The sequence below is a fragment of the Bemisia tabaci genome, chromosome 7, assembly GCF_918797505.1.
Source record: "Bemisia tabaci chromosome 7, PGI_BMITA_v3".
Classification (NCBI taxonomy): Eukaryota; Metazoa; Arthropoda; class Insecta; order Hemiptera; family Aleyrodidae; genus Bemisia; species Bemisia tabaci.
The window spans coordinates 42,423,109-42,438,573 of NC_092799.1; the positions used below are offsets into that span (position 1 = coordinate 42,423,109).

The 15,465-nt window shown below is 39.6% G+C and overlaps 1 protein-coding gene across 4 annotated transcripts in view; it reads left to right on the forward strand.

The window, feature by feature from the left end:
* Positions 1–15,465, forward strand: part of KCNQ (KCNQ potassium channel) — a 232,919-nt gene that overhangs the window by 206,207 nt on the left and 11,247 nt on the right. For all 4 annotated transcript variants that reach the window (XM_072302603.1, XM_019045401.2, XM_072302601.1 and 1 more), the window contains 5 exons: positions 8,273–8,416; positions 8,960–9,070; positions 12,180–12,383; positions 13,811–14,039; positions 14,811–14,934. In XM_072302603.1, coding sequence (XP_072158704.1) covers positions 8,273–8,416; positions 8,960–9,070; positions 12,180–12,383; positions 13,811–14,039; positions 14,811–14,934 — 812 coding nt within the window. The remainder of the gene's footprint in view (positions 1–8,272; positions 8,417–8,959; positions 9,071–12,179; positions 12,384–13,810; positions 14,040–14,810; positions 14,935–15,465) is intronic.

Sequence of the window (15,465 nt, forward strand, 5' to 3'; positions counted from 1 at the left end):
ACGAACTCTCAAGCATTCTTAATGCGAGGCTCAAACGAACTCCCAAGCATTCTTAATGCGAGGGGCTCAAACGAATCCTAAAGCATTCTTAATATGAGGTTTAAACAAACTCTGAAAGGATCCCAATGCGAGTCTCAACCGAGCTCTCAAGCATGCAATTATTTTGAGGTTAATTAACCTTCTATGGTACCAATAACGGCAATCTTAAGGATTATCCATTAATTATGCGCAAATCTCAATCTTAGTCTTAGTAACTTAAAATTAATTGAACAAATTATTAAATCACGTCGAGGTCACCATGTTTTTTATTTTAAGAAATAATAACAATTGCAAGTACAACTGCACACAAAAACTGCATTGAAAAGATAAGAGGATGATAACATACAATTAGGTAATTTGCTATAAAACCATAGCAACATGCTATGATATACTCGGCCACTGGAAAGTGCTGCTCTCTAGTGTAGCAAACGAGGAACAATTAATCCTCAGTTGAATGAGGGAACGGAAATGTTCGACGGAGGAAAACTGTAACCCGCGAAAATTCAACTTTTAGACCTTGAAATCAATGGGATTTTGGCCGTTCCTCCGACGGCAACGAGAACCATCCATTTGTCGCCACGGACACTACCAATGCTAAAAGAAATCGATCGCAAAGAGCTCTCCCGAGTGGGCGAGCTCAAAATAAGAAAAGCCTAAGTTTCGTATATGATTCTTAATCAAAATTTTATGATCTTTCAAACTGATGTGTTGCAATTTTTTGTTTGACGCATTATTTTTGAGTTATAAAGGGAAATCCGTATGTGCGTCCTCTTTGAAAATCGCCGTAAGCCGCCATTTTGAAAAACTGCGATTTGACCACTTTCCCGGTGGAATTTTTTGGTAAACTTTTTTTTCTGTCTTATTGGGTACCTAGAGACCCTATATACCAAAGGAAAAGTTTGTGCTAATTTGTCCGAGGTAAAAAGCTAGAATGACTGGACTACAATGCGTTTCCAGATAATTGGACGTATTTCTGCCGAACAGAACTATGTGCATTATGACGTGAGCTTTATTACGCATATATTCTTATGGGTCTCAGGGCTCATGTCTTAAGGCTCATAGTTCCGTTTGGCAGAAATACGTCCAATTAATCCGAATGCCCCTGGAACCGCCCGGAGGTGGAGAGGCACCGACTGAACTAAGCTGTCTCTCCGTCAAAACTGATGTGCAAGAGGAAAACGCCATATGAACATTCGGATCTTGCCAGATTTCTAAGGACAAGAGCCGAATTTTTCTTGAGAATTTATTCGTGTTTTGCTTTAAATTTATCACGAAACTTTTTCAATATTTTAACCTAAAATTTCCGCCAATAAGGAAGGAATATGTTCATGACTTTCCTCAAAAATAAATATTTTGTCCATGGAAATTTGATGACGCTCGAATGCTCACACGGCATTTTTCCGCTGCACGGTAGAAAACAGCTAATTCACCCGGGCCAATTCCAAACCTCCCTCTTTCGCAATGTCTCTTTCGCATGCAATTGTGTCATTAGATTTTGAGCGTTTTGCACGCAACTGATCTTGCCGCATCCTCGCAGCTATACTGCTGCTAAGGAAGAACGCCGTATGAGCCTTCAGGCGTTGCCAAATTCTCTTTGATGAAACACGAGTTTCCTGGTAAACTTTTGAATATTTTCCTTCCTATTTTTCAGATAACTTTCTTCGCAATTCCACCAAAAAGTCCTGAAAATTTCAAGGGAAAATATTCTTAGCTTTCCTCAGAAATGAACATTTTATCGAAGGAAACTTGGCAACTCTCGAATGTTCATACGGCGTTCTTCCTTAGCATGGCAGTGTAGTTCCGCGGGGTGAAGGGGAATGGGAGTACCCTCCCCCTCCCGCGATCCCGATGAGTTGGTTCGCGATCCACCCTCTCGCGCAACTTGTTGCAGATATATCAGCACTCGTCGTTAGGCCCCCCTTAACCCCCCCCCCCCCATCAACCCCTTGTAGGTAATAATGTAGATCTGCTTGAGATAGCATTCCACCGCCCTGCTTACGGGGCAATGTTGCTGGATAGGTTACTCAAAAGCTTGCTTCGTTTTCGAATGCATTTCCGTTACCAGTTTTGCCAGGAATGAGAAGTTGAAGTAAAAGGACAAAAGTATGATAGTCCACAGGCTTACTCAAGGAAATCTTAATATCCTCCTTCTCTTTGGCAAATAGTTCGGCGAACCTTATTTCATATCTTTCCCTTCTTCTTACGTATATTTATAATGTAAATAAGTCTGATGCACGCAAGAGATACAGGCAACTGAATACATTTACTGAGGTTAAATTCGCTCACTGAAAAAAAAAGTTACGGGCTATGTAGACATATCGGCCGTTCCGGACTCAGAGGCCGAAAGTTTCGAGTGCTGGAACCGTAGTTTCGATTGCTCCAGATACTACGCCCGGAACTTTCGGCCTCTGAGCCCGGAACATGGACGATATGCCTGTGTAGCCCATTGAGCATATGGAAAAAGTCTGAAAATCCACTCCTCAACGCTCAATCATCGTAGTTTGTAACACGCATCTTCAAAGAGGGTTATGCAAAACGGCCAAAAAGTGACCCCGCGGGGATTGTACGAAACTTTGTGGGATGATTGTATAGGTCATTTTGGGCCTGCATCTGGCTGCTTTTAGGCGAAAACCGCAGGGAAACAGCGTTGCCATTTTTTAAAGTCGTAACCTTCAAACACCCATAACTTTCGCAAAAATGCAGTTACAGAGCTCGTATTTATACCAAAAAATGCGGAAAATTTTGTTCTATCGACCAACGCAAAGGAAATTTTTATTTGAGTCCACTGTTGCCACGTTTTGGCCATTTTTTTAATTTTCATAATGATTAAAAATCACGTTATCGCCTACAAGTGTGTTTGCAGTTGGTGGGGATTGAATAAAAACCTGTCGGAATTATTGTTCGTTCGATTTCGCATCCATTGATATGTTATACTTTTCTGAGAGGCTTAGGGAATCCAAGTTACAGCGATTTAAAAATTCGGCAACACGCCCGACGCCCGATTTTGACGCTCGTTAAGGTACGTTTCGCGACTCCGTGTTGAAGGAGAACGCCTAGATAAAACAAAATTCGAAGAGCCAGTTCATGTTTTACGCTTTTTTGAAACTTTCACGTCATTTTTAGAAATTCAAGTAGCGGCGGTGTTGCCGGTTTTCAATGAAAACCACCGCTGCGATCACAATTGAAAGTAGCACTCATTTAATCACGTCTAGCTACATAGTTTATCCTAAACTGACCATTTGCGACATGATGTTAACAACGTCGCCTAATTTCCGTCGGAATTCGCGTAGAGGCGGGGTTGCCAGTTTTCAAGGAAACCGCCGCCGCAATCACAAAAAAATGTATCACTCATTAAATCACGTCCAGCCTTATTCTGTAGTTGGAATTGTCGATTTATCGAATCGATGGTTTCTTCTATCTCTTTGCAACGGCACTGGTGTCCGACAATAACGAGGTATCGAAATTTAAGGCTACCGAATCACCCGAGCGGTCTGATGATTAGTTTTGGAAAGGGACCTAGATCCATCGATCTTGATCTCGATACAATATCGAAAACCGGCAACACCGCCGCTACTTGAATTTCTAAAAATGACGTGAAAGTTTCAAAAAAGCGTAAAACATGAACTGGCTCTTCGAATTTTGTTTTATTTAGGCGTTCTCCTTCAACACGGAGTCGCGAAACGTACCTTAACGAGCGTCAAAATCGGGCGTCGGGCGTGTTGCCGAATTTTTAAATCGCTGTAACTTGGATTCCCTAAGCCTCTCAGAAAAGTATAACATATCAATGGATGCGAAATCGAACGAACAATAATTCCGACAGGTTTTTATTCAATCCCCACCAACTGCAAACACACTTGTAGGCGATAACGTGATTTTTAATCATTATGAAAATTAAAAAAATGGCCAAAACGTGGCAACAGCGGACTCAAATAAAAATTTCCTTTGCGTTGGTCGATAGATCAAAATTTTTCGCATTTTTTGGTATAAATACGAGCTCTGTAACTGCATTTTTGCGAAAGTTATGGGTGTTTGAAGGTTACGACTTTAAAAAATGGCAACGCTGTTTCCCTGCGGTTTTCGCCTAAAAGCAGCCAGATGCAGGCCCAAAATGACCTATACAATCATCCCACAAAGTTTTGTACAATCCCCGCGGGGTCACTTTTTGGCCGTTTTGCATAACCCTCTTTACCTCGCCTGCAGGCAGTTTTTCTTGGTGGCCGGTAGTCAGGTTTGTCCAGAGAGGCCGAGCATAAATTAGTAAACTATTTCGCGAGCTGTCAGAAACTTTCCTTACGTAAGATTTCAATTTATTCAAAGGTTTTGTTTTTGCAAAATAATAAAGGAAGACAAGGAATCAAACGCTTGAAAACGATTGAAATCATATGATAGACAAAATTAGCGAAATGGTTTGTTAACTCGTAACGTTAGTTTTTTTTTTTAAAAAAAATGTAAAACTTGGTTGAAAAGTACCATACTAGAGTCAAACACGAAAAATGAAATGAAATAAATATTAATATATTTTAATAAAATTTTTAGCGTTTGACTCTAGTCTGTTATTTTCCAACCAAGTTTTAAATTTAACAAAATTTCCCTCTGACTAGTGAGTTTTTCATATATTTTAATAATATTTTTAGTTTTTTTTACTCCTCTGTCCGGGCAACCTGGTCGGCGACAGATCGTTTTCGATACATCAAATAGGTGAGATTGTATCGATATCGATTGGTTCAACATGTAAACATAGCCTCAAAAGTCAATCAATTAATCTGAGGAAACGGGGTTTTTCTAATAGATTTTTTTTTTTTACTGCGCTTAAGAGAACGATCCTGCAGCCGATTTACAATTTTTTATTCGATGATTTTTGAGTTTTAAGAAATTTCCACCAAAATTCCTACAAATCTCATTACGTGACAGTGCGTTGTGTAGTCATAGATCGTATTCGATACCTAAAACGGGTGATGAGATTATATTGTTTGGCGCTTACAAACCTAACAGGGATACTTCACGCATTGCGCAAAGCGTGAAGTGGCGCCTACAAACCTAACAGGGATACTTCACGCATTGCACAATGCGTGAAGTATCCTTGTTAGGTTTGTAGGCGCCAACGCGCTCGATATCGATTGGTTCAAAACATAGACATAGCCTCAAAAATCAATCAAGTAATCTGAGGAAACGGGGTTTTTCTGATAGATTTTTGATTCTTATGAGTGCTAAATGGCATCGTAAGGTGAAATAGTTAGGAATTTTCTCATTTTCAGCTTCTCCGACTGAAATCCTGAGAGTTTTGTTTCAGGTTATGTTCTATTGTTTTGAACCAAACGATACATCGAACCACTATCGAAAACGATCTATCACTGGATAAATACTGTCCGGAAATGCGCGGTACTTGAAAAAACTTGTTACCAACTACGCAAATTACGCGCTAAGGAATGGATTTCAGACTTTATTAACGTGCTAAACGTTATTTTTGTGCGAGTTCACTCGTTAAATGTATATCGACGGTGAAACTGCAAAAATGCTGATATCGGTTGCGGTGTCCCAAAATCTCCGCTTCTATTTTATTTTTAGAAGGGAGACCAAACTAACATCATAGCTTTGAACTTTTTACCACTCCACGGAGAAGAAATATGACCGAAGTTTTCAAGAAATGACCTCTAGTAGTATTTTTCATATAGAAAATGAAGTATGACTAGTCTGCAACGCTGCAAACCGAGATACGTATTTCTGCAGATTTTACCATCGACATTTACATTACCAGCAAATTGGCAACACCGGATTTCCTCCATTTAAACCCATGCTAAATAATCGATTCTTGTCGGGGCATCTGGCCCCGCCAAGAATCGATACATTTCCATAGTTTAAATGGATGAAACACAATGTTGCCAATTTGCTGGATCCACCACTGGACATTTATTTGGCTGTGCCTCTTGCGTGCAGCAGACCCATTTACGCGAGAAAACTTTTCAGACGAGTTTGAATCGAACTTTACTTGAAGCTGTGTTACGAACTCACAAAAACAACAGAGACCACACGAATAATAATCATAAAGTGACTTTAATAAAATTTATATCAAAACGTAGGGACGTAGAGATTGTTAAATGTACTTGACATTGAGTATTTTTCAAACTTTGTGTCCCATTGGCGACATAAATTGAGTCAAAATCAATCTATTTGATCGGTTAACTTTATGGGATCTAATGAAGTTCGTGCAAATTATGTCAAATGGCAAAGTCAAATGCTTGAGTTGAGTAAAGCTCGTAATTTACTTTTTTTTAAAAAATCCGTGATATTAGTATCCCGGCAAATACATCGAAGAATGCGCATCTGTTACTGTAGTCGTAAGCTTTTATCATTTTTTTGAATAATTTAATCGGGCATTGCTTAAATAAAAGCTATGCGATTGCGATAAAAAAGCAATAAAAAATGTTAGTCTAAATGAGGACCCTCTGAAAGTTTCAGAAATTTCAAGATAAAACATGTGAGAGTCCATTAAAGTTCAGAACGTTAACCAAAGTTCATTCAAAACTCTATAGTCCGTGCTCCTATCAGAATTTGTTTTAAAGTATGAAAAAACCTGGAGAAAATGATAATCTCTTGGCTTTTATTTGGACTACGTTTTCCAATGTGAAACTACAATTTCTGGCTCATCTGTAAAGATACTTATGTGCATAGGGAAACTAATGGTGCATACATTGTTTTTAAACTGAGTCACAAATTGCTGTCCTTAATTGCAAAATGTAGTCCATTTCAAGTTTCGTCAAAAACGCGACGAACTTTTAACTACTATCAAACGTTGTAACTATAAACTTGAACTTTTCCCAGAAGGGAAATTTCCGAATCAATAAGGATTTGTTAGGGTGAGTGATAAGGGTTTAAGGACTTGACATGCCTGTTTTCTTATGGTCGGGAGGAAATTCCTGACATGAGCATCCGTGTGAATCAGATACGCTCAAAAGGGAGCGGCGAGGACGAGGAATAAGGGAAAGTGATCTTGTATTAACACTGCGCAGCCCTGGGGTTTGGCACAAAGCCATGCTTACCGTTCCCAAGGAGGGTTGCCTACCCTCAGCAAGACAACCCTCAATTAGATGAATTCCGTGCCGTGCCATGATCACAAATCTGCCGTGTTAAGGAAACACGCCGTATGAACACTCGAATGTTGCCAAATTTCTCCTGATAATACATGTATTTTTGGAGATTTTTATTTTTGGGGAGAATTTTAAATATTTTATTTTAAAATTTAAGATACTATAGATTTGGTCGTCAATAAAATTCTCTAGAAAATTCGAAGAAAAAGGCTCACCAATTTTCCTGAACATTTATATTTTATCAAAAGAAATTTGGCAACGTCTGTAGGTTCATACGACGTTCTTTCCTTAGCACGGCAGAAATGCTCAGACTCCCGTCAATGTGGCAATGGTCCTGAAGGCACAAATCCCCTATGAACCCCAACGTGCCCTGCTAAAACTCACTAAGCCCCAGTAAGGGGACATTTGTCACAATTTGAGAGAGAGTAAGGTAGCAACATATTTTTCAGCTCTTAAAAAAGAGTAATAGAGAGATGAAAAAAGAAGAGGATGGAATCGAAGGGTAAGTAAATAAGAGGGCTAGAAAAGAAAAAGAAGTCAGATCAGAGGAAGAGAGATAAAAGGGAGCAGGATTCAAGAACACGATGGGAAGCTATTTTCAAGATGGAGGGAGAGAGAAAGAAAGAGAGTGCAGTTTTGGGGGATTTCGGGGAGGTTAACACCGATGAATTCTGAGAATTTTTCACCGAATTCCCGGATGTGATTCGTGAGACGGTCCGATGATCCTGCCGTGATATTAACCATAGGGATCCAATCGGCTTTCCCGGTAATCTCTAAGATTTATAGAGCTTAGGATACCCGTGAAAGTTCTGAGATTAAGCTTCATAAACAGCCCTACCAAAATCTAACGCCTCTTCTTCGTTTTGTACTAAAGAATTGACTATACTAATGACAGGGCTGAGTGCTCGGACTTCTTGTGTCCTCGGTTGAGTTCATTGGCGGATCCAGAAAATAGGCGACATTGTTTTTCCTCATTTAATCCCATGGGGATGTATCGATTCTTAGAGGGGCCAGGTGCTCCGACAAGAATCGATTATTTAACATAGTTTGATAGTATTAATATTATTTTGTTCATAAATATTTTGACCGGATTGATAAATTTTCAGGAGACAATTTTAATGTCTGTGAATTTTTTTGCAATGTTTTAGGAATTGATTACGACACTGTACATTGGATTCCTTGGCCTCATTTTTAGTAGTTATTTCGTTTATCTTGCTGAAAAGGATGTAGTTAGAGCCGATGGCAAGCCTGGTGATTTCACAAGCTACGCCGATGCTCTTTGGTGGGGTGTGGTAAGTTTCTATTTCTACATCATGAAATCATTTAAAGCTGTTACAGACGCCCTTAATGTGCAGGACAGCTAAGTATATCGATTTATTCTGATTGATGATATTGAGAGATCTCTGATTTTCATTTTATCGGGAATGAGTGATCAACTTACTTTCCCTCTTGTTTTTCCGATTATTCATTCGTTGTTTCATCCGTAAAACAGCGGATACTCGGTAAGACGAAGGAAAAAGTAAGCTGATTATTGAAAGAATCTGTTCCCGCAGAGCCACTCATTAGCTCCGCCAGAATTAGTCATAAAATATATTGTAACTATATTTTAATGGTAAAATATACTGTCCAGTTGATAAATGTGCTATACTTTATATCACATGCGCCATGACGAGAGTATCCAAAATCATCGATCCTGAATTATCCCATTAAAACGCAGGGTTACCCCATCATTGGCTAGAATCAATTTTCAGCGCAACAGCTTTCCTAAATTTATTCGTCCTAATTTTCGATTTTATCTTATTTTTGTCATCACTCAATACATTTCTTATTTCCAGATCACTGTCACAACAATTGGTTATGGCGACGCAGTGCCTCAAACCTGGATGGGCAAAATCGTAGCCTCGTGTTTTAGTGTTTTTGCAATCTCATTTTTTGCTTTACCTGCGGTAAGATTTTCATTTTTATTGCCATTTTTTTTACTCTTTCCTTACACAGTCGCATTCGGAACTTCTTTTTCCTTATTGTGTCCATGAGATTGGGCTCTATGCTCACCCTTATCCCAAGTAGCACAGATTGTAATAAGTAGCAATTACATTGTAAAAATACGTTGTAAAAATATTGCAATGCCTTTGAGTGTTGTGTATGTTGCCTAGCTCCTATTTGAAGGGGCCCTATTTATTGAAACTTATTGCAATAAAATTTAAATAAGTTGTAATTTTTCATCGCATTGCATATTGCCTATCTATCTGACACATGGAGCTCACTTTGTTGATTGTTTAAAATTGGCATAAATCGACTAAATTATGTAAAAATATTGCAATTTTATGGTAAAAAATTACAATTTAATTTCAATATTTTTGTTGCACTATGCTACTTGGGATAATGCTTGGCTGCTCATTACGTCGGAGACCTTGGACTCCACGCTCACTTTAATGAGGAATAATTTTTTTCAAAAATCAAAGTGAGCATGGCGCCCAAAATTGTGAGATGCAGATATTCTCTGACATCAGACGAGCATAAAGTCCAAAAATTTAACAAGACAATTTTGGCGAAGTAAAGACGAAAACAATGTGTACTTATCGTAGAAACTTTTGTCCAAGATCTCGGACGAGATAAGCAGGCAAGTATGTTAAGGGGGAGCATGAAGTCCAATAGTTTGGAAGCGATGCTGCGTAATCCAGCGTTACTATGAAGGGGGGGGGGGGGGGGGGGGGGGTTGATAAGCGCCCGTCGTGGGTTTGACCGCGTAGCGGTCAGAGGGGTGACTCTAATCTGCCGTGCTTTGGAAGAACGCCGTGTGAACATTCGAGAGTTGCCGAATTGCCCTTGCTAAAACGGGTATTTTTGACGGTATTCACTCACATTTTCCTTTGAGATTTTCTAATATTTTAAATTAAATTGCGTACCGAATTGTCTAAAAATTTTGGGAGAAAATATTCCCAATTCTCTCAGTAAAGTCGGTTTTTACGGAACAAAACTTGGCAACGTCTAAAGGCGCATACAGCGTTCTTCCCTAGCACGGCAGTAATAGCCTTCGATATCAGGAAAAGTTCTTTTATCTAGTCCGTTTGGAGGAATGAGAGTTTTAACTGGCAACGAACAGTTTATTGCGACTTGGCAGTAATTTTGCAAGAGAATGAAATTAACTCACATGCAACGCCCGGAATGATAAATTGACCTTTTCTACTCTGTTATTCTAGCTGTCGCTCGCCGAGATAGGGAAGGAAGGAGCTAGGATAAGGGATGAAGAGGGGGGCGGGGGTGGAGGATATCAACCAAAACGGGGTTACCGCATGTCGACGTCTCCCGATGAACTTAAAACTGAAGTTGACTGCTGAAAACCGCTAATTTTGCAGAGACTCCAAAGATCATAGGGTTGTTCATGCAATGAGGAGGAAAATTACCTTGCGAAAAGTCTTCCGCAAACGGTGGGCACGAAAGCTCTATAAAAATAAATACCCATTGCAGATAAATGCTGCGGTGCTAAAGAAGAAAGCCGTATGAACATTCGAAAGTTTCCAAATTTGCCTCAATAAAATGTTTATTTCTAGGATAGCTATGTATATTTTTCCTTCGTATTTTCAGAATCTTTAGGTAAATTATGAACTAAATTATCTGAAAAATTGGAAGGAAAATATTCATAAGTTTACCAAGAAATTCGTGTTTTATCAAAGGAAATTTGGCAACGCCTAAAGGTTCATACGGCGTTCCTCCTTAGCACGACAGAATGGCGTGTGCTATTTCTGCTGTTCCTTGCGTTTGATGCAATCCTCACGGCAGGCTTTAACGATTAATACAGAGAATTTTTAGTAATTATGCAAGGTAAAAAAAACCGACGAATTTTTGATCTGAGTAGTAAAAAAGTATAAATTGAATTTCATCATACTCGCTAGTGACAATCTTACACTGAATGTAACCCTAAGTTCCTCTAGTTTCCGTATTTCTTTCTCCTTTTCCTCACTTATTGTGAGAGAATTGCAACTGTATACGTATTCTACTGCTACTTCCTCTCTTTCCTCAAAATTTCAACTGTGTAACAAAAAATGTCCCATGTTTATCGCTTAACCGAAGTATAGCAGGTTGTTATCGGTTGGCTATCGCGATTATATCGGTGGCAATATATCGGGATATTATCGCATGAAAAATTGCGATATGTGGCGATTAAATCGCCTCACATCGCAATTTTCGGTTCGATAAATTCGTGATCAATTTTCGTCAATAAAATCGAGATTAAATCGTCATTTATCGCGATTTTTATTTCGAAAATATCGCGACAAATTGCAGTGGTAAAAAAAGTAGCTTGGATCTAGAGTCCAAACTCCTAAAAACATTGACAAGAAAAAATACTCTTGATTCAATCGGATTTTTCCTTGAATTGAAGAGCCAAGCCTCTTGTTTTAAGCGGATTTCCATTTGAATCAATAGTATTTTTTCTTGTCAATGTTTTTAAGAGATGGACTCTAGATCCAAGCTACTTTTTTCACCAGTGTGTCGGGCGATAAAAACGCGATTTTATCACGATCAGATCGAGGATAATAGCTCAGATGTTGATGATCTTGGCGATTTTATCGCCGATAAAATCACAATATTTGGCGATTTTTCCGTTGAGCAATGCTACTTGGCAAGCGAGAATCTCAGGAATGTGCACATTTTCTCATGCAGATTGCGATATTGGGAGTGAATTTCGGACTTTTTCGTTGTGTTCGTCATTATTTTGTGGCCATTTTCCATCAAAGTCAATCCTTTCTATTTCGGCATCAATTTGTAACAAACTCATGGAATGACCACGAAATTAGAAAATGTGCCCGTGACACACGAAAAATGATTAAGACTCTTCATTTTTATTTATCCTGATTATTAATATTTTAGGTTTGGTTCCTTATATTTTCTCTTGTTCCGCACATTTTGTTTTTTCTGTTAGTTTTGGATTTCCTTTTTGGTTGGCGTTCAGCCAGGTATTCAGTGAAACCATGGAATCTGCAATATTGTCTTCTATTTCTTACAATTTTTAGCCAATTATAAGCCGGTTTCAAGCTGAATTTTATTCATTTCCAGGGTATTTTGGGCTCGGGTTTCGCGTTAAAAGTGCAGCAGAAGCAGCGACAAAAGCACTTCAACCGACAAATCCCTGCGGCTGCCATGCTCATTCAGTGCCTGTGGAGGTGCTATGCTGCTGACCATAATTTCAATAGCCAAGCAACCTGGGATGTTTACGTAAAACAAACGGGTCAAACTAAGGACAAAGACTCTCTGAGCAAAGTAAGTTTTCGAAACTCTTCAAATATCTTCTAGAGTTTTATAGCGAAATATTTTGAGCACGCCCTTATGGAGCGTACACGCTCCATATTTAAAAAGGTTTAGGTTTTCCAGGTTCGCATCCTGATAACGTTCTGGGTTGATGTGATGCGTAATTGATGATTTATGCTATGGACTCCCAAAAACGGAGAAGGGGGTGGAAATTAGCAATATATTTCAAACAGTGGCGTGGCGTGTTTTGCGATACATCAATTGATCTGCCCTTTAAACCTGTGGTAAAGAATCGATTATTAAAGTGTTCGTTGCAAACACCCTGTATCGATCCTTTTCCATAGTTTAAATGGCAGATCAATCGATATATCGCAAAACACGCCAGCACGCCACACCGCTGATCTTAAATAATCGATATTGTCAAATTAGCCAAGGTCGTCGGGATTAGTTAGGAGGGAGGTAGTTGTTATTTTATTATATTATATATATTAAACAATTATTTTTACAAATGATTCATACGTTAAAAAAATTTGAATGCCTCTCGGCTTTCGGCGGTCGCAACCGTTTTGTTTCGTATGTCACCGTATTTAAAATAATGTAATTCATTCTACGATTCAATGTAACGATCTTATGTAATTCATTGATGCAATCTGCCGGAGGAGCTGTGGCAAGATCGCTGTCAGTGGCGGTTTGGTGTCGCAGAGTGCACAGAAGCGCTATTTAAGGGCGACTTATCAGTAGTAGTAATTCATTCTACAATATGTCACGTTGGTCTTCTTCCATAACTCCTCGCACAGATGTACGAGTAACTGGTTTGCCTCTCGCTATCCAATTTAAATCAGTGAGTTCAAAAACACCAATTCGGAAAAAAATTGTTCAGGAAACACCTGAAACTGCGCAGCGGGCGAAGAAATTAGTTTAAGAAAAACCTTTTTGGTGCCAAAGGACAAATACTTAGAGACTTCATAAAGCACCAAGTTGAAATCGATACATCATGTTTCATTACAAAGAATTATGCGTTTAAAAATTTCCGAGTTGGTGTGTTTTCGTTCTCACCGACTTTCAGATACTGATTTTTCATAGTCTGCCCTGAAAAATTTATATTTTTTGACCTGAATAACGCTTGAATATTAATATAGCTTGTTGGTGCAAGGTATACTGAACCGAAAAAAGAAAACCGCAAAATCGGGTGGTCGCCCGTTTCCCTTGAAATGGCCAAAAATTGGTATTTCCACTGAAATACTTCGATTTTTTCCTTTTCCCGTCGCTGTTTCGAGCACTTCCGATTGCAATTTCGAGATTTCCTTTTCCATGCAGATGCTTCTATCCATAAGTTAACACTCATGGTTACTAAACCGTAAAAAAGTGAAAATCGAAAAAAACCCGAGTTGGTGTGTTTTTGAACTCACTGATTCATTTGCATTTGAACTCTTTTTCAGCAACTGATGAACCAAGTGACGAAGAGAGCGAGCGTTTTGGTGCGACGACGATCCCGGAGTAGGATAGACGGGGGCAGTCGAGATGGGGGCTCCACCTCGGCCGCCGGCACAGCTCAGACGAACCCTAACCCCAACCCTAACCCCGACCCCCACGCCGCCGCGTCAACTTCGCAACAAAACCCCGAGACCGAAAACGATGTCGTCTTCTACATCGAGGAACCCAAAGCAGGTAAACTTGGCCGAAAGTAGACTTACAACTCCAGAACTTTCACGGAAATCTATGGAAAAAACAACTCAATTTAATATAAGAGTATTCGGCTATTCGCCCGTAGAATGGAGATGTTGCATGTGTGAGGACTTTGCGATTTGACAATTGATTCTGATGTAAAAGTTTGCGAAAAACACGATGGTGCCAATGGTTTTCTCTGAAATCAACTCCCAAGCTCAAAAAAAGCTCTCAACTTCAGGCCAAAATGGAGGGAATATCGTACGCTATCCTGAGAGTCCACCTCTACATCAAGACGAACTCTCCATGCGAATGATAGGGAGCTAATACATTGACAGGGCTGCCACTTTATTTGGGGAATCTAAAACTGAAAACACGGCATCCCTGCTAATGTATTTGCTCCCTATCTTCGCATGAAGAGTTTGTCTTGATGTAGAGGTGGACTCTCAAGATAGCGCGGGATATCCCCTCCATTTTGGCCTCAACTTGAGAGCTTTTTTTGAGCTTGGGAGTTGATTTCAGAGAAAACCATTGGCACCATCGTGTTTCTCGCGAACTTTTACATGAGAATCAATTGTCAAATCGCAAATCCCTCACACATGCAACATCTCCATTAACCATTATCTAGAACGTCAGAGGGGTCTATAGCACTCAGAAGATGAAGCAAACACAGTAGACATTTCAAACTTTACGAAAGTCGCGTTGAGCACAACAGTTCTTTGTCATAAAATTGGTCTTTCACCTTTCCTTAAAAAATATCCTTGTCATTTTCAGCGACGCCAAATCGCCAACGGAGGGAACGAGAAAACATGAGCCGAGCTTTCGTGAGTCAAACCAGTTCAGTGACCGAGGCTGCCAGCGATGAAATGGATTTAGATGAGCCCGAGAGAATCACCCAGTGAGTATTATGAACAAGATTTCAGTAAGTAAAATCGTCCTAATTACATACGAAAACATCATAAAAGACGCATAATACCAAAGAAAAGATAAATATAAGACGAGCCTCAAGAAATTTTGTCTTAGTCTGACATTTGGGGCCACTTACGGAAATAATATCGGCAGTAATTTGCGAGATTGGCATCCGCGATGCCTTTTGGAAATGTTTTGGTGGAATAATTGCACCACTTGGCAACGCTATCATGACGCAACACTGCTCATCCGAACTTTGAAGATTTCATGGTGAACGCGATTATAAATGCAAAGTAGAAAACCCTGAGAACTGACAACCGCAGCGTCGCAGCCATGCGCTGTGCCGAAAAAAACCAAAACGCCTGCAACTTTTTGTGTATGCAACACGGACATCCTAAGAACACGAATAGTTGCATCCAGACTTGGCTATTGAAAAAGCCGCAGCGCCTTCAATTTTTTCTGCTCGTGTGAACAGAATTTGTCACTCATCGCATTCATACGTCGTTTTTGCACGAAGATG